A 24,424-nucleotide genomic window follows, 5' to 3' on the forward strand; every position below is an offset into this window, starting at 1 on the left:
TTTTATGAAATATTGTCAAATGCTATAATTTCCTATAAAATAAATCAATATTTTTAAAAATGGTATCAAAGTTTTTCATAAATATGTTTGAATGAGCTTTAGAAAAATATATTCCATTAAAACTGGTTAACCGTCTTACAAAAACTGGTTTGTCAAAAAACCGAAAAGTTAAAAACCGAAACCGCTGGAGTTTACAAAGATGAAAAAACCGGTTGACCGGTTTTCGATTTCGGTTTTGATACTCTACTCATGTTCTTTCCAAAAAAAATTAATTTTTAGTCAGTTTTTTTTACAAAACATCAAAATTTAATAGTGAAAAACATGAAAATTGATTAGATGATATTGGCAAAAAAAAGAGCTATTTTTAGCAGACTCCAATGATTGCAATTAAAAGCATGTTAAAAAGGAATGAACATGTAAGTTTTCATATAATTTTTAAATTCCACTGAAAATAGTTCAAAAATAGTTGGTTCTATTAACGACTTCAGGATGAGCCAAAGAGAAAAACTAATTTATGAAATAAGACTGTAAAGTGTATGTAGAAGGTATTGATTGACCAGACGACTTTCGCTATAGACCTTAACATATAACTATATCTTTAGAAGGTTCAATAGATATAACAAATAACTGAGTTTTTGGGAACAAAACTTTTAAATTATAATTTCCTGGACTTTTTTCCCGGAAATTCTTCAATACTTAAGCCATTAAAATTTTTCAAATAATCGGTCAAAATTCATTAATGGATATTTTTTATTAAACGATTTAAGAGGTTCGACAAGTTAAATCTGGAAAAATATATACATATAGCAATTCGTACAGAAAGAGAACTTTTTCAAGTCTATAGTATACCAGTATTATTGTCAGTATTAACATCATTAGATGTTTTAATAATAAGCCCTCATAATGTTTTAAATAAAATTGTTTCTGATTTTGTCTCAGAGAATTTATGTAGCTTTGCTTGTGATAACCAAATTTATTTCTAATCGAATGATTCACCTAAATGACAGAATTTTTTTCTTGTGACTAAAAAATTTAATTAGGTGTCACATAGTATCGATTTTTTATCAAGATAACGGTAGCCAGTTACCGCTACAAAAATAACTGCAATTACCGTTATCGCTAAAATTCTGTTACCAATATAATCGTAAATACCGTTACCGATATTCTGTAAATAACTTTAAATTATGAAAATGCATATTCTGATTTCAATAATTTTATTGAATACAGAGAATTTAAATTATTAAATCTATACACCTACATACATATGTCACGATATTTAGAATTTTTGTGATATTTATTAACAATTTAAGTCAGGCCGAAATTACCGTTACCGCTAAGCCGTTTCTAATCGGTAGTCTACATTGGGTTTTATGTAGTAATTATTATGTGTTAACTGATTATCTGTTGCTAGTATCAACAAATCCATGGATTTAATGGAATCATTCGATTGGCAATAAATAACAATGAAACTGTTTTATCTGTGCAGTAATAATACTGTAACTTTAACAATAGAAATTCCCGAAATTGCCCGATAAAAATATCTGGAAATCTGGGGAAATTTTCTCCGAATAGGATCCCTATTACAAATGTTAGAGTAAATACAAAATTGCAAGATAATGTAATTTAATAGTTTTTTTTTCTAAAATTGCGAATCTTTGTAGATGTTTCTTCACATAATTTATGATAACTCAAAAACGCTTAGTCCAATCAATAAATGCAGTTTGAGAACGGTACTAAAACCTGATCACTGAAAAGAATTATTTTATTTTTAAATATTTCTATTGAAATTTTTCAAACAATTCCATAATTTATCTTTACTCATTATTTGTTTATTTATGCAACTTGTTGTTTTTATTTATATTAAACATATTTAATTAGTATTAAATATTCGCATATTTTTATTTGCAACAGATGTGCTATCTAAGCTGCTTTATTATTTAATTATTAAATGATTGATGTATAATATTATTTATTTTATTTGCAGAACTGTAAATAGTGATAATGGGCAGTCTAAATGGTGACGTAATGGTAATGCGCAATGGGCGCTCAACCAGTCAAGTATCGGTGTATAATTATCCAGAACATTTAAATCCCTTCTACGAAGATGATCAACATAAACGCTTGCGATTTTGGAAGATAAGCAAAAAAGATAATGAGGGACGAAGGAATAGTTTTTCCATTGGAAATCTTAAGGATATGTGGTAAGAAAATGCGTAAATTTTTATTTTAAAATGTTTGAAAAAATACATACATATGTACATACAAAATGTAGAATTTTGAATTAAAACAAGTAAGAGAGCTATATTCGGCTGTGCCAAATCTTATGTACCCTTCACCAAATTATACTTAAAACTGTTTTTCACATTTTTTTTCTTTTAAATTGTTTTTAAAAAAGTTTGTTCCAAATTTTATTTTTTTAATTTTTAAAAATTTTTTTTTGGGCAAAAAATTTAGAAAAAAAATTTTTGTGGGCCGATTTTGTCGGCCCATTGAAATATTTTCATATTTCATATTTTCATGGGGGATTTCACGTCAAGTGAACCAACTTTTAAAATCGATGTCTTCCGATCGGAATGAAATTTGCACCAAAGTTACCCTTTGGATACAATTTTTCAAAAATATCGATCAAGAACTCTCTGAGTTATGGGATACTATCAGAATAAATGTGTTGACAAAAAAATTGTATGTCTTGAGTTATAAAATATTTATTTTGATAGATATTCCACTCACATCCCACTAAGCGACCAAATAGTTCTTATAGGAATAGACACAAGCTTTCTCTTGAACAAAAAAAAAATTTAAAAAGGGCCCTTTTGGAAAAAATTTCGATTTTGCCAAAAAAAAAATCTAAAATTGTATATCTTGATTTCGGAATAAAAAATGGAGAAATAGCTATCTCAACTATTTGGGACACATTTTGCTAAGAACCATAGATAATAGTTACATGGATGAGAAAAATCACATGTTTGGCCAAAATGTCAAATTTTGACCCCCTATAACTCAGAGAGTTCTTGATCGATCTTGTTGAAAAATTGTTGAAATTTCATCCCGATCGGAAGACATCGATTTTAAAAGTTGGTTCACTTGACGTGAAATCCCCCATATGTATATTTTAAATATTTTGGTTAAAAAACACTCAAAAATTATTTGATTTGAAATCTGATTGAAAATTGTCTTCCGGTAGTGTTTCTGAAGTACGCCCTTAAATATTAAAATTAATGTATTTTTTATATTTTCAATTTCTTCCTTTTTAGGGCTTTCAAATCATTTCGCATGAAAAAGAAATCTTCCACACTGGGTATTAATAAAACATCAGAAAGTCCGCCAACAATGAGACGAGATTATGTTGTAGATAATGGCGGCTGGAATACCTTCGATCATCGTTTACGTAGCAGCAACACATCTTCCATAAATGGTGACAGTTTTCAACGTAATGCAACCTACAGAAGTTCATTGCAAACGTTGCCAACCAGTAATGTGAGTATCAACAAATAGTTCGAAAGAATTAATAATACTTAATTTAATTTTCAAAATTAAATTTAAATGTTATCTCTTAACCATTTCATTAAATATTTCACTGCGAATTAATGCAGGCTTAATTCTATAGTTATTTAAACATTTAATTCATTAATTTATGAATTTATTCTTCATAGAATTAATTTCTTATTGAATTATTCAAGTTGTCTTTTATTCAGATCAATTACAAATAGGCTTTGGATAATTATTTTAATTCATTTTTTAAATGATTAAAAACAAATTGAATTGAACCCATAACTCTATTAATTCCACAACTACACCATTTCCAAATGTATTTAAGAAGTTTCTAATTGTATTTCAGAAAATTCAAATTGAATTTCAGAAATTTCAATTTATATTTAAGAATTTCCTAGAATGGTGTAGTTGACGTTGAGATCAAGTACAAATTCTTTGAAATGGTTTTGGACCAATTTTTAAACAATAACACAGGGCAACAAAATCAAAAAAATTTTAGAGGCTTTTTAAACCACTACACAATTTTGATGTATTGTGGTTCCAGTAGTACAAATATGGTCCAAATTTAAAATTCTATGGGGAAGTTTTTTTTTAATTTTTATTTTTTTTCTAAAATTTCGAATTTTTGTAGATGTTTCTCCATATAATTTACTCATAAAGGGTTAGTCCGATATTACTGAAATAGACTTGGAAAATTTACATAAGCTTTCATTTGTTTATATATTGCGTTTTAATCGGCTGAGTAGTTTCGGAGTTATAATAACAAATCGAAGCAAAAAATACATTTTTTATGTGAAAATTATGTGGAGAAACATCTACAAAAATTCGCAATTTTAGAAAAAAAATTTTAAAAAAATCTATCCATAGAATTAAAAACTTTTACCATTTTTGTACTTAGGTAACCATGATGCATTAAATCTATATAGTGGTTAGTGAAGCCTTTTTTTGCTGTTGACCTGAGTAATTTTTGATTATACTAATAATAATTAACACCCCTTAACACATCTTAAGAATGTTTCTATGGAATCTAAAGCGGTTCTGGTTATAGTCGTGATTTTGGAACAACTCGAATATTCCTGAGAAGAAACAATATTTTCATTCAATTTGGATTAGATTGAATAAATTGTATTGTTATTTCAATTAAGCTAATAAATTTGGTTTTCTAAGGATGGTTTTTATGAATAAAATTGGTGACATTTTTTTAATTTTGAATTAAGATTTTATTGAATTAATCTTAAATTGAATTAATTAATTCGAAGCTCTGGTATTATTTATGCAAATATAAGAAATATAACATGAATAGATTTTAAACATCAAATGCACATAATACGATAGTAATTAGCCAATTATATTAAAGTTTATTCAATTCTTATAAAGCTAAGAATTCAAAATAATTTACACAAACGAAAATATTTGATATAACTTTTTGTTTTAACTTTAATTTTAGGATCGTATTGGCTTAAATCGTAATGATGGATATCGCAGCACAATACAAGTTACTCGTTCAAATCCCCGCTATCAGGCCCAACAAAAGCAGCTGCAGCAGCAACAACAAACTACGGGAGTATCACAAAACCGAAGGTATGTTTATGGTGGGTCAGTAACACCACAACCATTGCGTAATACTCGTACAAATGTTGGTAGAGGCCCATACGAATACGATTGCGATAATGCCATGATCAGGCGGTGAGTCAGTCAGTCAGTTTGTCTCAATATCTAATCTTCGAAAGAGATTACCACCACACATATCCATTCGTTTCGTACTTTGTACATTCTTCGTTCGTGTGTTATTGATGTTCTTTCTATCCGTTAATTGTGTATTGGAAAATATGTAGTTTTTTGCATTTGAATTGCTCTTAAATCTAAATAATTATTGTGTGAAATGAAAGTGTTATCGGTGTACCGGATCTATTTATTATTAATTATTTTCATTACTATTGTTGTTATTGTTAAATTTCATGCTTGGGAATTAAATGTTCCATATGTTCATGGTGTTATTTTTTTGGTATATTTCGTTTTGGAGGTGAAATATGTCTTTATTTATATTTGTGATATTTGTTTATTATTAGCACCTTTTGGTTCATAATTATGTTTTTATCTGTATTTTTGTAATTTTTACGTTCATTGGTACTTTCATAATGAGTTGTTGGGAATGTATCTTAAGTGATGTAAGTTGATTTTAACATGAATTTATTTAATTATAATAAAATTTACGAGATTTCTTGCTCGTAAACCACAAATATGATTACGATAAATTTTACTCGATCAGGAGCATCATATATCTGGAATAAAATTCATTTAGAGTTCGTAACTTTTACAAATCATATATGCTTACAGTACTAAGGTTAATTAAATACTTAAAAAATTATTTCTGAAGAAGTTCAGACATATCCTAGACAATTTTTTAGTAGATTGTTTTTTTTTGTAAGCCCGATGACTATCAATCTGAGCGTTGCGGGTTCGATTCCCGCCAAATACCATGGTTGTATCAGCAGACAAGTTAAGGTAGTCAGCTGTACAGGAATCTTGGTCGTAAACGTTGCTTGGTTTTCATCTTATTCTACAGTATCGAATATACATACATAGAATTTGTTCAGTCTTGGATCGCTCTGAACGACTTATTCTCGAAATTATAAATGAGAATGGCGACAAAATAGATCTGCTGCAATTAAAGTTTTTCACGGGAATTCCCGGGACGGAAAATCCCGGGAATTCCGCAAAATTTTCAATCCGAATTCTCGGGAATTATTTTCGTTAGTTTATGTGATGTTTTTTGAACTTAACTTTCACTAAAAGATGCTTAAAGCTCCAAACTTTCACTAAAATAAGCTTAAAGCTCCAAAACAAAAGCAGAAGATTCTTACAAGAAAAAAAGATTTAACCCAATTAGACCAATAACAAGTTCATTATTCAAATTATTCCAAAAACTCGTGAATGTCACCGAGTTCTTTTCCGATCGCAAGTATTTTGCTTTTTCACAAAGAGTAAAACGAAAATTTTTGGAATAAAACCACCTTCCGTTGAATTGTATATTGTTAAATATTATTGGTTTTCTGCAAGTATTAATTTTTGATTTAATAAGCAAAACATTGCCAATTAAAAATTCAAAGAATAAAATATTTATTTTTTGTGAATTAACAAAATTAATTGGAATATAACGAAGGTAGAAATATCTAATGAAAATTGAAGCCATTCCGATACAAATGACAGGTTTGTATATAACCAAAATTAGAAATTGAGACAGTTTATCTCTTTATATTAAATTTTTATTGGACTTTTTTATTTTTATCCAATTACATTTTAATGTCAGACATTTTTTAAATATTTTACAGATACTGGAGTCTTATCAGTCGAACCGTATGTTTAGATACATACACCTACTTGATACACCTCTGATTTGCACAAGCACGATCCCTTATATATTTCTGTCATTCATTCAATGAATTAATTCATAATGGAATTAATAAATACGCATAGATCGGAAACTCTCTTGTCAAAGACATAACTCAGTTGTCAAAAGCCTAAGTGTGTAAGTGAGAAATATTTTTTTTCAGTTTCCGTTCTAAGTCTCTCTAGAGAAATACACATAGAGCGGAAACTAGAAAAAAACTCAAACAAAAAAACTTACTCAAAATAATCACACATACGAGTGTTGTTTTTGTTGTCACATAGTTTTTTCTACTAATACATTCTCATCACTTAGGTTTCTGGCAACTGCGTTAGGTCTTTGACAGGAGAGTTTCCGCTCTATATCTATTCTTATGGTTCTAACTAATAAAATGAATTTACAAACAAAATTGAATGACTCCATAAATGTTCATAATAGCGGAGTTCACTATTAAGTGCGAATGGTCTTGCATCATTGTAAATGCAATGTTATTGGATTACTGTAAAATTTTGCATTTGCAATGATGCAAGACCATTCGCACTTAATAGTGAACACTGCTAATATATTTTGTGATTAGTTCCTCAACATGCTGTTGGCGAGGGTGTAAGTGTTTATCTTATATACATTCTGTAACTGGTCATTTGTTCTGTTTATAATTAAGGTCAATAACACAGGTCAACAGCAAAAAAGTCTCAGTAGTTTCGGAGTTATAATAACAAAGTGAAGCAAAAAATATATATTTTACGTGAAAAATTCATTTTTTTTTTGTTTTAAAATAATCATGAAAAATCGAAATCTGCAGAAATTGTTCAAATTTATTGCATTATCGAAAAGCCACATGTAATAGGAACAAAATGAGTTATTGATCATAAAAATGTATTGATTTTTTTCGAATTTATTCACAATTAAGTGAATTCGCTTATTTTCTGAAAATTGCATGTGCGTACAAGCGTGTACTTTGAGTGTACATTTACATGTGTTTTGTTTTTGTTACAATAACAAAACACATGTAAAATTTACACTCAAAGAACACGCTTGTAAGCACATACAATATTATATTTGGGTTTCCGATAAAGCAATAAACCTGAACCATTTCTGCCGTTTTCGATTATTCATGAGGTTTTTAAAATAAAAATATTTGCTATTTTCACGTAAAAAATATATTTTTTTTTTCAAAATTTTTTTGGGATTATATACAAAGTAAGGTGAAATATTTAATATTGTATTAAATATTAGCAATAGTTTATCATTAATATAAAACCAATGTACAGCATTTAGGATACCTTCCCTCAGTTCTAACAAATTTGGTATGGCAACAACATTTTTTAAATAAAATTTACATACAAATATGTACAACAATACCTTTTATCAATTATAGCTATATTGTTAATTGTATATAGTTTGTATAATAATTTGTATTCTTTCTTCTCTATTCCCCTCTATTTAATCCGATCATTCTTATCTGTTATTAGATCATCACAGTCCAGTATGGTGAGCACAAATCCATTCGAATCCGATGATGATGAAAATGAAGACATCAATTCGAGTGGCATGAAAAGTGTTAATGGTGGTTCTACCACAACTCTAACATCTCGAACCGCTCGCAAAAAGCGTCGAGCCCCAGCGCCACCAACACCAGTAAGTATCCACAAATAGATTTTATTTGTTTGCATTTATTTATTATTTAATTCAACAAATGTTTTCAGTATAATTATTTGTTTGTATGTATTTTTTTTTTGCAAACATTAAATACTATTATATGTATTATACAATAATTAGTTTTTTTAGTTGGTAGAATGTGTTTGAGTTTCATAAACTTAGTCAGTGAGTATTTACTTAACGATAAATATTTTTTAGATAAGATATCTTATTTTCGTTGCGAGCACCATTGTCGCCATTAAAATATAGAAAAATATTGAAATAAATAATTACAACATTTTGTCAATAAATATATATGCAAGAACTGTAACTCCTAGATGGATTTCCTAATAGTTAATATTGTCCAAGAAATTTCGTACTTTGCAAGCGATAGTAGCTTCTGGTATTTACTCTCGGAAATATAAATCGATTATCTTGTCTGAGCACATACAGTGTGAGACAAAAATGTGTAAATGATGGTCATATATTTACATTTTGCGACACAATATTTAAAGTACAAAGTGTATAATGAAACGTTTTGTGTGTTTTTAAACAATATTTATTAAAGATATTTTTGAACTAAATTAATTAAATATAACCTAATCTTCTTCATATTCAATATTCCTTAAAGAATTGTAATTTGTTACCTTGTAAAATGTTTTAGTCAACTGTCATTAATGAAATTGTTCAAAATTGTTGCTTTTCTAAATAATAATAACAAGTTAATTTAACTTTAAACCAAATGCGTCAAAATTGTGTAACTCAGTTTTTAACTTTTTGATCTCCTGGTATTTAAATGCCATTACTTCACATTAAGTTTTTTGGTATTGCTATACTTTACTAATCCTGATCTCCATATTGTGTAAATAAAATTATTAAATTAAATTAAAATTATCATATGGATAAAAGTTAAGCATAAAAATTATATTTATATATATTTCCAAATTAATTTACACATTTGTGTCTCCTACTGTATATAGAACAAAAGTATATCTAGCTCTCCTATTTCCTAAATAATCAGCCCTGTCAATGCCAGAATGACTATCATGGACCGGTAGCCAGTACTTATCTTGATGAGCCTACTTAGTTAATTCAGAAACACAATATTGTTAATGACAACTCCTGACTTTATCTCTTAGGACTATAAGGGCGAAGTCCGGCTTTTCTACATCACAAGTATACTTAACCCTCTCTCAAGCGATCTCTAGAGCAAATAATGATGACATAAATTTCCGCTTAAAAGATTGAATAATATTTTTCAAATGCCTACTTGGACCATACTTGATTAGACACTACAGGCGAATAAGTTAGGTTGGTCCAAATTTGGTATTACGAAGCCAAATGTCCTGTGCAAACACATAGCCTGTTGTCAGGCATCTTGGTGATTTTGTTACTATTTTTAGTGTTTTTTGTATTTAGACCTTCAACATATTATTGTGAACATTTTTATAAATACATACATATGTATGTATATTTTTTGTTAATGATTTAATTTAAACTAATTTTTTTACATACATAGTACATACATTAAAATAAATTTATATTTATTTTATTAAATTTCAATGTTTTTTTGAAAATATATTTTTTATTCTTTTGTTAATAATAAATATTTCCCTTTCAAAAATGTTGGCACCACTGCTTTCATATTGTTGGCATTTTTGTGTATATATGATATCAGCTGTTTTAGCTGTCACTTAACGTTGCGGACAAAATTCTGTTTTCAACAGATTCATCCGCAACAGAACGGCAACGTTAGAGAAAAACTAACGACATACACAACTTTCCCAATGCTAAAAACAAAACTGCTGATTCGGAGCGGAACGGAACGTACAAACTAACTAGGCCTTAAGGTGGACCTTCAATGTTTCAAAAACGAAGGGCAGTTTTGTGTTAGGTTAGTATAAAAAAAATTTTGACAAAAGTTTGAGCTCGATCGGTTAAAAATTGGCGTGCCGCACGAGGGTTAAAGTTTGTGACAACATTTACAAGGGTAAAATATACCTTATGGTCTTAGATTTACAATAACAGTGCAAAAATTGATTGAAAAATTGATATTGATCTGGCAACTTCGTCATGAACTAACGCGCAAATTTTTTCGCTAAGAAAATAATTTAAGAAAAATTTATTAAATTGTAATAAAGTGGTTTTTATTTATACAAAAGTTGTTAAAAAGTAAAATTTTAAAGTGCCATCTGACAACAATATAAAAGTTTATTTCATACATTGTTTGTTTACTAAATACAAGTAAACATCCTATAAACCGTACTCTGTGGCCGAAATCATACTGGCTGCTTATAATATTGGGGTTGCTGTTTTATACCAATTATTGTTGGCGTTGAGAATACAAATTTAATTTGTTCTCCAAGATTTGCTGTTCTTGTTCTTCCAATTTGGAGTAATTTGGAGAACTCTTGTTTATATATTGGTGCTGCGGCTGCCTGAACTACATTTGTTTATTTACATCAGAGCTGGGACTTATGAATTTATTGCTATTTTAATCATGTCTAAAGTTCCATTTAAATGCCCTATTTGTGATAAAAATATAACGAAGACAAACAGAAGTATTGATTGCTCTTATTGTGAAAAATATTTTCACATATCCTGTAGTAATGTATCAGTAGAGCAACATGTTTTTCTTACGAAGAATAGAAATTTAAAATATGTTTGTGAACACTGCTCAAGACTACCAAAATACTGCAACATTCAAGAAGAACTAAGAAATGGATTTTCGGCTCTTATGTCCTCCTTAGAAGAAAAGTTGGAACAAAAATTCCTTGAAGCTAAACGTAAACTTGAGGAGCAACTCGAATGCAATCTTAAGTTACTGGAGGAGAAATCTAAGTCTGCTAACAAAAATATCTTGAATTGTGATAGTAGTGAGCAAATTAAATCGGATATAAAAAATTGTTTTGACGTCATTAAGGTTGTCGATAATGCAGCAAACGATAGAATATTATATTTAGAAAATCAAAACAACATTTTACAGAGGCGCTTAAACCGGTCAAATATTATTATTTCGGGACTGCCAAAGAAAATTAAAGATTTAAGAAAACCTATTTTAAAAATTTGTACATTATACAATGTTCTATTATCGTACACTGACATTCAACACTGCACATATTTTGCTGGTGGGAAAAAAGTCCTTGTGAAGTTCAACTCTGTCCAAACTCGTGATGCGATAATGATAAATTATCATAGGAATCGAAACCTTAAGCTGAATGATGTGATTGGTGGAACCTTACAATCAAATGTGTACCTTAATGATCACTTTACTGAAGTTGCTAAGAAGCTGATTACTGTTTGCCGAAAGTTAAAAGAGAAAAGTAAAATTATGAAATATACATTTTTGAATTATGACGTTCCCAAAGTTATAATTAAAAACACGGAAAATGCGGAAGAAACTCTCACATATGATCAATGTTTAAAATTACTTGAGGGAGACGAATTGAATGACTGCTCATTATCTTCTGCAAATAATCTTTAATCTGGAGATAGCTCAAGTATATACCTATTTATTTACATACATTATATTCATCATGAAATTTTTATCTTGTCGAAGCTTTGTAAAATGATTTTTTTTCTCTCTTTTTTATGAAAATATTGCTTTATAAAACTTTGATAATATATGAATTTCATTTTGAATAAATGATTCAATCCATATATTTCATTGTTTTATATAATAGTAGAATGTTATGTTCTCTCTATTGAACTTTGTATATCAGCTTTTATTTGCAATTTATATATATTTTTCTTATTTATTAATTTATATTAATTATTCATCTCAGAAGTTACATTTTTTTTAACGTCAGATTATTATATTATTAATTTGCATATAGTTATCAGCTTTTTTCTTATATATATTTATTATGGATTCCTTTGTTAATTTGGGTCCAGTATGTAGCAACAACTCTGTGCTTCGTACTAATCTTTTAAACTTTGTGGGACATTTAAAGATCGGTCATTATAATATTCAAAGTTTTAGTACATCCTCATCTTCATTTAAATTAAATGAGATAAGAAACATTCTTAGTGGTAATGTTCTTGACATTGTGGGTCTGAGCGAAACATGGCTTAAGCCGGAAACTTTGACTGAAACTGTCAATATTTCTGGTTATGATATGTGTAGAAGTGATAGACCTAGACCTGTAAGGGCTGGGGGAGTAGCTTTGCTTATATCTAAGAATATTAAATATAAGGTGGTTTTTAAATCTGATAGGTATGGTGTATTTGAATCAATATTTATTGAAATAATCTTACGTGGAATAAAGATTCTAATAGGTGTGGTTTATTTACCTAAGGGTGATTTTAATATTATGGATGAAATTGTTGGTGATATAATTGTTAGGTATACTAATGTTTGTATTATGGGAGATTTTAATATAAATATGTTTTGTTCTAGAAATTCTAATATAGTTAGACAGATATGTCATGGTATGGGTTTGATTTGTCATCATAATTCGGCTCCTACTCATTATGATATTAATAATAATTCTACTTCTCTTATCGATTACTTTCTGTTGAGCCCCTCTCTTGTTGTTGGTACATCTGGTCAAATGCAATGTCCAGGTATTTCTCATCACTCTTTTATTTATATTTCTCTTGATATTCCTACTCAATCATTCACAAAATATGTCTCATATCCCGATTATAATGCACTAAATATGGAAGCATTGGAACATACTGTGGATTCGTTAGATTTTTGTGGTATGTACTCGACTGCGGACGTAAATATTCAATTATCAGTTTTTATGTCGAATGTTGATATTTTGCACTCCTTGGTACCAATTGTGCGGCGTAAGATTTGTTTTAAAACTGATAATTGGTTTAAGTCGCCTAATATATTATATCATATCTCGTTACGGGATATAGCCTATAAATATTATCTCCGAAATAGGAATCATAGAAATTGGACAATATATTGTGAATATAGAAATCGAGCTAAGAGAGTAATTAAAGTAGCTAAGGAGCGTGCCTATTCAACTATGTTTCAGAACTTTGGTCCGAAGAAAATGTGGAATTTCTTAAGGAATAATGGTTGTTTAGAGACTCGAGATGATCTCATTACTGTAAATCCTAGTGAAGTTAATGAATATTTTGTTTCATGTCAAAATGAAGATGTACCTTTCTCACTTGACTCTCTAAATGATAACACTGCAGGAGCTTTCTCATTCCATTGTGTGGATCTTGAGGATCTATATATAGCTTTTGGAAAAATTAAGTCGAATGCATCAGGTCATGATAGGTTGTCGTTGAAATTCTTAAAAATTATTTTTCCATTTCTTTCTTCCCATATACTTCATTTAGTTAACACAATCATTACTACATCGGTATTTCCCGTAGAATGGAAAATGGCTAGAGTAGTTCCTATAAGGAAAGAAGGTGATTCTGTTTCTTTTAATAATTTGCGTCCGATATCTGTCCTTCCGATTCTGTCTAAAGTTGTTGAACATATTTTTATGAAACAAATGTTGCTTCATCTTGATGGTAACTCATTGTTACATTCAGCCCAATCTGGGTTTCGATGTGGCTATAGTTCCAGTGCACTTCTTGTTGGTTTAACGGATTCAATACGAAATTTTGTAGATAAAGGCAAGAATGTTGTTCTTATTTCTCTTGATTTATCGAAAGCATTTGAGAGGGTTATACATTCAAGACTTGTGGTAAAATTATTACGGCATTTTGATTTTTCGTTTTTGGCTTGTAAGCTTATATATTCTTATTTATGTGGTAGAAGCCAGTATGTCTCGATTGGAGACTCCAACTCCCCAATACTTCGTGTAGTAAGTGGTGTACCCCAAGGCTCTGTTATTGGGCCATTACTATTTATGTTGTACTTGAATGACCTTCTGAATATAGGAAATGGTCTGCCTTGTAGGCCTTTTGTCTATGCAGATGACGTTCAGTTTCTTTACTATGCAGACTCACAGTTTCCTGATGTCTTAAAGGAAGGAGTTAATTACATTATTAGTAGAGTTTTAACTTGGTCTTCTGAAAATGGATTTAAACTTAATTCAAGAAAGACTAAATTAATGGGATTTGGTTTCCGAACTGATAATATGGATATTACACTTGATGGCACATGTATTGAATTTGTAAATAGGATGAAATGTCTCGGTGTCTTAATTGATGATCACTTAAATTTTAAAGCTCATATTAACAGCATTTCTTCCAGAATATCATTTTTATTGAGAAGGTTATATTCACTTGATATATATCTTCCATTTTCTATTAGAATGCGTGTCGCTAATGCTTTATTGATGCCACATATTTTGTATTGTATAGAAGTATTTTCTGGTACTACGGGTCGTGAATTTGCTACATTTAAAATAATTTTCAATAGAATCGTGAGATTTGTTTTTCATTTGGGAATACGTCACCATGTAACTCCCTTTGTGGACAGATTCCTTCGATGTTCATTTCATAATTATGTAGCTATACGGTTATTAATATTTTTTTACAAGATTTTTGTAAACGGTTTCCCTGATTATATAGTAGACAACTTTCATTTGATAAACTCTGATAGGAACCCTCAATTTTTATATCCACTCTTTCATTCCGCAATATTTGAAAGATCATTCCAGATAAGATTATCAAGAATATGGAATACACTACCTAGGGATCTAAGATGTTTCTCATCTTCGCCTTATGCCTTTCGAAGAAAACTAATGAATTATGTAATTACACATGATTTATAATTTTTTCTCCTTCTCTTTAACTATTCCTCAAAATTTAAAAGATATGCACTTTCATGCATTATAATTTTTTTGTTTTATTATTATATAATGATTTAAAAAAGGGTCTGATAACTATATTTTTTATTTTTTTTATTAAATTATATATACATTTATATTTATTTAAATGTTTGCATAAAAGAAAAAAAAATTTTAATAATTTTGTAATTACTTGTTTTTAACTATTTTTATTTATACTATTTTTGTTAAAAGTTAATATATTTAATTATTTTATTTAGTAGCTTTTATTAGCCATTAATGGCCCCTAAGGCTTGGTTATATAAATTGAAGAAAAATAAATAAAATATTTATTATACAAAAAAAAAAAAAAAAAAAATTTAAATTAACCGTTAAGAGCAGTTTGGATCCAAATGACCCTCATTTTTCCAGAAAATCGCAAAATTTAAGCCGCAGGTACGGATAAACTGTAGGAGGTATGGACATATTTTGCATATTAGACACGTTAATGGCCTGGGGAATTTTTAATAACTTCAACATTTTTTAACCAATTTTTGTCTTTTATATCACATTACAACGACAATTACGTACACATTTCGATTTTTTTTATATTAAATTGCAAAAGTAATTATTTAATGGCAAAATTTTTACAAAAACTAAAAAAATAGAATTTTTCCCCTTGTAAATGTTCTAACGAAATTTAACCCTCGCGCGGAACGCCAATTTTTAATCGATCGAGCTAAAATTTTTTTCGGATTTTTTTGTATCCTAACCTCACACAAAATTGCCCTTTGTTTTTGGAAAATCGAAAATAAAAAAATAAGGTCCACCTTAAGGCACACTGATATGTGATTAATTTTAAAATATTTTTAGAATACACATATGTTCCACCAAGATCATCCTATGTCCTTCCAAAGAGTCTTTTACAGGCATAAACTGCCCTTATGATCAGCACAGAGTTTTAACAAGAATAAACCCTAGGTATTTAACCTCCTCAGAAAACTCAATAGTCCATGTCTACTTGAAAGGTCTGCGTCTTGTAAATGTAACATGGATAATTTTAATCGGTTTAATTGTCAACCATCTCTCCTCGCACAATTTGAAAGTCGAAGTTCCCATATGTGCAGAACCCAAGCATTTAAGTTTCCCCAGCAGACTACCTATAACCAGGGACCACAGAAGAAGCGTACAACATTTTTCAGTCCATTGCTTTGGGAATCAATTCTGACAATTGCACGTGAAAGTAGCCCCAAAAATAAGAACTTCTGTATCATTAGTTTTGTCAAGTTGGCTGCCATAATAATTTAATGGCCATACGAATTTTTTTCCTCAAGGTGGATTTTTATCACTTTTTCTATATTTTAGCACGGTTATATCTCATATACCGTACGGAATATCTCTTTTGTGGCTGAAGAAAAGTTGTAGATATTGAATAGTAGAAGAAAAGTACGGAACATACCTACCCGAAAAAGTTGCATCCAGTGCCTTAAAAATCGCAAAAATGCCCATTTTTTTAAATTTTTTACCAATTTTTCACCTTTTTTGTCCAATAACTGGATTACAAATCCAATTATGGACCGAACACCATGAAATTAGGTCGTGTGATTTGTGTTTATATGAAAGATATTTATCATGAATTTTGCTTGTATACCATCATTTTTAACAGATTTATTCACTTTAAAGTGATTTTCGGATGCGGGTCTTATATGGGAGCTATGAATAATTATGGACCGATCATAAAAATTTTTGGTACATATAATTCGCTCGGCACAAGGACGAAGCCTGTTGAAATTGTCTGAAATCGGTTCATTATTTCACCTAGCCCCTATACAAATGTCCTTCCGAAATTGGACTTTATCGGTCATAAATGTTTAATTTATATATGTATCTACACAAATTTCGCTCCAAATAAGTTTTATATATACAAAATTCATGTCACCAAATTTTATTATGATCGGTCCATAATTACACGACCTAATTTCATGGTGTTCGGTCCATAATTGTATTTGTAATCCAGTTATTGAGCAAAAAAGGTGAAAAATTGGTAAAAAATTTAAAAAAATGGGCATTTTTGTGATTTTTAAGGCACTGGATGCAACTTTTTCGGGTAGGTACTATTCAATATCTACAACTTTTCTTCAGCCACAAAAGAGATATTCCGTACGGTATACGAGATATAACTGTGCTAAAATATAGAAAAAGTGATAAAAATCCACCTTGAGGAAAATAAAATCGTATGGCCATTAAATTATTACGGCAGCCAAATTGACAAAACTAATGATGCATAAGTTCTTATTTTTGGGGCTACTTTCAGGTGCAATTGTTAAGGTAGGATCACACGATTGCCGCAATGAACCAATTTAATACAATTTTTATTGTGCTGAATTGGGGCCCAATAAAGAAATTGTCCCAATCAAATTCTCTGCAGTCACATGATTGCTTCATTTTATATAAATTTGATTGTCGTAAATTGGCGCAAAGCGATTTAGTGGCAATAATTGTCGCATTTCAGTCACACGATTGTTCTAGTTTACGGCAACTCAGAGAAACAGCTGTTGTGCTAGATTTTAAATTTTGTTTTGTTTACATAAATGTAAAAACAATCTATTTTTGAAAAAAATATTTGTTAAATAAAAAAAGAAAATTGCGTCGGCCTTAATTATCATATAAAAAAATTAATAAAGAAATGTTAAAAGATGTATGTGGGTCAGAGAGTGGCTCACAAAAACAATATTTCATTTACAAAAATTAATATTGGCGCTAATTGTCTTCTTTGATTGCCGCACTAGAACACAATAAATATTGGTGTATTTTTAACTTTTTTATTGGTGCATGTTGCCTATCAAGCATTCACATGATTGCCGTACCAGGGTTGCATTTGATTGGGCCAAATAAGCACAATATTGTTGTGGTTTGACATATGAGCCAATAAGTTGTGAAATCACACGATTGACGTATAAAATAGACCAATAATTGGTGCATTGCGGCAATCGTGTGATCCTACCTTTAGAATTGAGTCCCAAAATCATGTGTTGTACTGTGTAATGCTATAATAATTTGTCATAGATCTGAAAAACATAAATCATCATAGAAGATATTGGTATACCATATTTAATAACCTTGCAAAAGTATGGTTTCAGATAATATCTGAAAGTACCATATATAAATTTAATAATAGGCTGAGACATAGGTTCAGTTTATCGCAAGCAATGAATAAACCACACAATTCATTTTCAAAATGACAGATTCTGTCCTCTGTGTGATGTTTGCCAATGTATTTCTAACACCAGTAGTCAAATACAAAGTGGTAGAGCACTATGTGTCTTCGCAACATATCCAAACATAATTGTCTGAAACATAGATTTAAAAAAAAATCATCGACCCGAAAGATTCAAAAAAAATACAAATATCTCTTGAACTAAAAGCGTATTTTTTGTAGATATTTGTAATTCGGATAAGAACTGAACATTTGGTGATTTTTTTTATATTTTGTAGGCCAGAGGTGAGCAACTTTGGGGGCAGCTCACTATCCCCCATTCCAATTACCAGTTTATGTACTGACTATGTGAAATTTCATTAAGATATCTTTAATCGTTCACGAGCTACCGAATTATTTCTAAAGTAAAAAGTTTCCAAAACTACTGTGCATTAATCGTTGTGATGATAAGTAATAAAATATAAATCGTGACATCATGATATTGTAGGAACGGAACTGACGCTTGTCCAGATAAGGAAACGTTACATATATCACTCTTTTTGCTCCTTTTTAAAAGAAGGACAAAAAAGACCCGTGCCTTAAGGGTTTAGATGTTTAACATATTCTACAAAAATGTTCTCCGTAACATTTTACATAAATTTGCTGAACACATTTTATATCTAAAATGTATAGATCACATCGTTTCTTATGCAGATTAACAATAAGAATGTGCCAGAGTTGGGAAACTTTAACCCCTTTCAAATGAAATTCAGATGTAAACTTTCAAAACGCAGATACACGTGTTTTTTTTTTGTCTCTTCTATCAAAATTTATTGGTCGGACCTTGTAATTTTTTTGTCTTGTACATTGTAATGAACAAACATTCCAGAGTATCAATAACACATTCCTCAGCCACCAAAATCCCAACAGCACCACCCATAGTGGGGTTAGCTCGATGATTTCTGCATAACCTACACATATCCCAGCACAGCTACCAATCCGTCAGACATATCTGGTCTAAACCACGTCTCAGAGGGACTCATTACATATATGTCATAGTTCACTATGAAGTCTCTAAGTTCATCCATTTTAATAAATTAAATCCTGTGTTAATATTTTGACCATTTACAATATCTAAAATAGCAAAGTCACTGATATGGGATCCCATATTATGTAATATCATAGTAGATTATTGCAATAACTCTCGTTTAGACATATATTTTACTATAGATATTCATTACTTTCATTATAAAAACTCTCCTTTACTCATTTCAGATTCACGGTCGCAGCAACGGTGTAAATCCTCCAACTATTCGTATAGAATCTAGTTACGATAATACCCAAGAAGAGCTGCGTATTAAAGAGGATATAGATATTGCTAATTTAACAGCAGAAATAGAAAGTTTTGTGAAAACTAAGAGCAATGATGATGTTGAAATCACGCGGAAGGATGATGTTCAAACAGAAACAACGACAACCTCATCGAATACTTCATCAAATAATATGGAAAAAATCGAAGTAAAACAAGTGGAAGAAAAACTAATAAAAGAAACAACACCAGCATCCAAAAATACTTCCCCCACCACCACCTCCTCAGTAGTCGCTGAAACTGCGTCGAAAGAGAAAACAATACCGTCAGCTAAAACAAATGGTCAAGTTACAACTGAAATTGTAACTGTAACAACAACCACTAAAACAAAAACAACTGATGTCACTAAACCCTTGGAGAAGGAAAGCCATGTGGCTCATGTTTCAACTGAAATCGTAACAAAAACTGATGAAAGTAAAGAAATCAAATCCAATGGAGCGATACCAAAGAAACCAACCAACAATTCGGTGGTCAGTACGTCAGTTGATCAGCAGCCACAATCTACTAATACTGTGGCAGATTTGTGTATAAAAGAAATAAATACACAAGAGTTGCCACAAAAACCCATACCACTTAAACGTCAAACGAAACCTGAAGCTGAGGTGGAAGTTGGTCATGTTGAGTGCATTCACGTCCACGTGGAAAGTCCAAGAGCAACACCGCGCAAAGAACATCCTAGTGGCGTTTCAAGTTTCAAAACAAACGAACATGTTGAAACCACTGAAACTATTACCACTAAAACTCCATTTGTACTAACCAGCCCTCCAACCCAAAGAAGAAACCCCCAGCCAACACAGAGTGAGCCGGTCATCAAGGAAACGGTCAAACTTGTAGGAAAGACCCTTGGAAACGAACGACACAGCGAATTAACTATTAATGAGGAACGTATCAATACTAAACCGGAAATTTTGGTCAAGCCCACATTGTCCCCCAAACCAGTCACAAAAGAAGCAAATGGAAAGATACATGGTTTTGCCGAGATTCACAAACCCATGAGAAAGTTTACAAATACCCAAAATGGTCATGTACGAAGAGCATCTCGTGATGAAAGCATATCACCACCCATTCTGCCTCTACAAAACTCTAAAGAAGAGGAAAATAAAATAAACAATTCAGTTCCTTCTACTACCAACAATACTAATGGTGTGAAACTGGAAGAAGTCAAAATACCAGAAGCTAAACCAGTTGATACTCTGAAAATCGTAGAAACTACAACTTCCATTAACAGTAATGGTGTTAGCAAATCCATAGAAAGAGAGGAAACAAAAGATGTTAAAAAAGTAAATTTTGAAAGCTCAGTTACCCTCGAAAACCATAATGAGGTACAAAGACAGGAGGATGAATTCGACTTGTTGTATAGACCCAAACCCGCCAGTCATATGGAATGGAAACGTTCTACCTTGGCTCCGTTGGAGACCAACATACCGCCAGAAAAACGAAAGTCAGTCAAAGATATTATAGAGTCCATTAATCGTAGTCAGCGTTTACTCAATGCGGCAGCTAACAAAGATTTTACAGCTTTACAAACTCAAACAACCACCAACACCACTAGTTCTGAGACAGTATCAACACATCAGACTTCCGAAACACATAGCAGCAGTAATTTAAGTGAAAATCTTAAAATCTTAGATGAGAGACAAAAAGAAATTGAACGTTTGGTTGAAGAGATGACACCAACTACTTCTAACGCTACAACTGAAGCAGAGGATACAGCAGGAGCAGCCAATTCTCCTTCGCCAGCGCCATCGAACTGCAACAACGAATATACAGAAGCTCAAAAACTAGATAATAATGATATATTTCAGAAGTGTAAGGTCAAAAAGGAGGTGTACGACTATCGGGAAACATCGCCAATATCGTCCAATTTAGATTGGAATCCAGTGCCAAAACCAAAACGTACCAAGCCCGGCCATGAATAATAGCTCAAAGCTAAACGAAATTAAGTATTGTCCTTTAATATAGCAAGCAATACATAAATATAAGTGTTATTTACCAAATACAAACATCTATAAGATCACATCATGTATAACTATTTCAATTATGAAAATCTATTTTTAATATTTTTATTAAAAATCGTTTTTATTAACGGGGTTTGATTGCAATACTACATTAATTAATAGTGATTATATTCTAAATTATACCTTTTAATAATCCTTATATAAAACAAAATACATACACTAGGCGTCATAAGTCTACGCTCTATGCTCATTACAAGCTGTTAGGACGAAATAGCTTTTTGAAAATCATAGAAAACTGCAAAATATTTTATTTTTATAGTTGCTTAAAGGGTAGTAGATCATGTCCATACTATTTTTTTCATGTACGTATAATCTACCATGTATAACGGTATATTTTAAAAAAAAGCACGTGTTTATAAAGAATCAAAAGTGTACGCTCATGAGTTTAAATCAGTATATTTTTGAGAAGTGTCTGGTCATTGATCATAATTTATGTGGTGTTCATATTTGTTAACATTAAAAAATTTAAGAAATTAAAGTTATTATTTTTTTTTTTTAAATTTTAAACCATGGATGGAAAAAGAAGAGAAATTAAGGTTGAGGAAAGAAAAATAATTTTGAAGCTTTGGAAAGATGGACAAAATTATAGGCAAATAGGAAAAACTATTGGAAGATCATGGACATCCGTGCGAACAGTAATTACAAATTTTGAAAAAACTGGAATAATAACTTCTAAGCCAAGATCTGGCCGTCCACGCAAGTTAACAGATAGAGAGTGCCGAAGTGTAGTTTCTCTTGTAACAAAAAATCCGAGGACAACAGCAGCCCAAATAAGGGAAGACATCCACCAAAAGTTTAAAAAGACTATTAGTGTAACCACTGCCAGAAGAATTTTAAGAAAAGCCGGTTACCATGGTCGTGTCGCCCGAAAAAAACCTTTCATCTCCTTAGTAAATAGAAGAAAACGTATTGAATTTGCCAATAAATATGTGAATATGTCACCAGAATTTTGGAAAAAGGTAATCTTTTCAGATGAAAGCAAATTTTGCATATTTGGTATAAAGGGAAGACAGATGGTGTGGAGAAAAACAGGAACTGCATTAAATAAAGAAAATTTGCTGCCAACAGTAAAGCATGGCGGCGGAGCCGTAATGATGTGGGGGTGTATGGCAGCCGGTGGAGTAGGTAATTTTGAATTTATAGATTCAACAATGGACAGATTTGCCTACTTGGACATTCTTAAACGAAATTTAAAGCAAAGTGCCGAAAAACTGGGGTTGTCTGCTGATTACTACTTCCAACAAGACAACGATCCGAAGCATACGGCTGAGATTGTTAGACTTTGGCTTCTATATAATGTACCGAAGATGCTGCATACACCTCCCCAATCACCGGACATAAACCCAATAGAGCACTTATGGGCACTACTGGAGCGAAAAATTCGACAGCGGACTATTACTGGCAAATCAATGCTGAAAGATGTTATTAAGGAAGAGTGGGAGAATATTTCGTCCACGGAGACCACCCACTTGGTTAACTCGATGCAAAGAAGACTCAGGGAGGTTCTCAAATGTCGTGGTTATCCAACGCGATACTAATTTGTTATTTATTTTTGTTGTTTTGTATGTTTTAATTTGATGTGTTATCAATAAGCGTAGACTTTTGGCTTTTATGTTTTATAAATATGAAGATTTTTTTGTTGTTTTTGTGAATACTATAATTAAATTTAGAAAAAAATGATTTGTTATATTGAAGTGCTTGAAGCAAACTGTTTAATTTAATAAAAAAAATATGACTTAACATAAAGTTTTGCTGTTTGTTACAAATTAAACATATAAAACACTTCATGAGCGTAGATTTTTGACGCCTAGTGTATATAAAAAAATATATCTTTTCAATGTCCTTATTTAGTGTGATCATTATAAACAATTTTAATAATGTACTATACATATTTATAAATTATTTTTATGTAAAAATTTAAAAAAAAATCTTATTATATAATATCGTATACAAAAGAAACAAGTTTTAAATTTTACCAGCTACAAATGTACTTCACAAATTGTTATTTTGTTATCCTTTGGATGTATTCTCGGTTAGATTGATTTAATTAAGAAATGAGAGTAGAGAGTGCATTTGAAGTAAATCTTATACAATAAATAATATAAATGGATAAAAGAAAACTAATCTAAATCGTGTTCTTATTTTAGAGAAAATTGTTATTTCCTTTAGATAAAAAATTGAAAACCGATCGGTTCGGTCGGTTTTGGGATAATTTATTAAATATTAAGTGTTATAGAAACAAACTCCATTGATAATATAGGAAAAGCTAACAAATTTAAAATTAGTACATTTTCAAATAATCAAGAATAGGGGGCTCAATGGTATTATGATACCAAAAAAGGAGAACTAAACCAAACTAGGGAGTACTTTTTCGTTCTTCAAAATGGTACTTTTTGAATTTTCAATAATATTGAACCTATAGTCAGGAAATTAGTTTGATTTCCAACTTGACGGGGGTTCAATTGAGGAAAATTGGTACATTATCTTCTAATTGTAATTTGTATTATATTAAATTATTTTACTTATATGTATACATAATAGTTGACAATATTTTATAATAAACCTAAAAATTAGACACAAATGATTCTGAATGAGTTAGAATTCGCAAAAGGTGAATTTAGTGGTACATTTCGT

At 30.5% G+C, this 24,424-nt stretch overlaps 1 protein-coding gene across 4 annotated transcripts in view; it reads left to right on the plus strand.

Annotated features, from left to right (window-relative positions):
* The window catches only part of LOC135949829 (mucin-2), a 63,883-nt gene extending 39,969 nt beyond the window's left edge, over positions 1-23,914 (plus strand). For 3 of the 4 annotated variants that reach the window (XM_065499268.1, XM_065499267.1, XM_065499269.1), the window contains 5 exons: positions 1,985-2,201; positions 3,255-3,477; positions 4,940-5,178; positions 8,353-8,518; positions 19,679-23,914. In XM_065499268.1, the coding sequence (XP_065355340.1) occupies positions 2,002-2,201; positions 3,255-3,477; positions 4,940-5,178; positions 8,353-8,518; positions 19,679-21,691 (2,841 nt within the window). In that variant the 5' untranslated portion in view covers positions 1,985-2,001 and the 3' untranslated portion in view covers positions 21,692-23,914. The remainder of the gene's footprint in view (positions 1-1,984; positions 2,202-3,254; positions 3,478-4,939; positions 5,179-8,352; positions 8,519-19,678) is intronic. The other variant, XM_065499270.1, reaches the window with a different exon arrangement.
* The last annotated feature ends 510 nt before the right edge of the window (positions 23,915-24,424 follow it).

The sequence above is a fragment of the Calliphora vicina genome, chromosome 2 (genome assembly GCF_958450345.1).
Source record: "Calliphora vicina chromosome 2, idCalVici1.1, whole genome shotgun sequence".
NCBI classification, from domain to species: Eukaryota; Metazoa; Arthropoda; class Insecta; order Diptera; family Calliphoridae; genus Calliphora; species Calliphora vicina.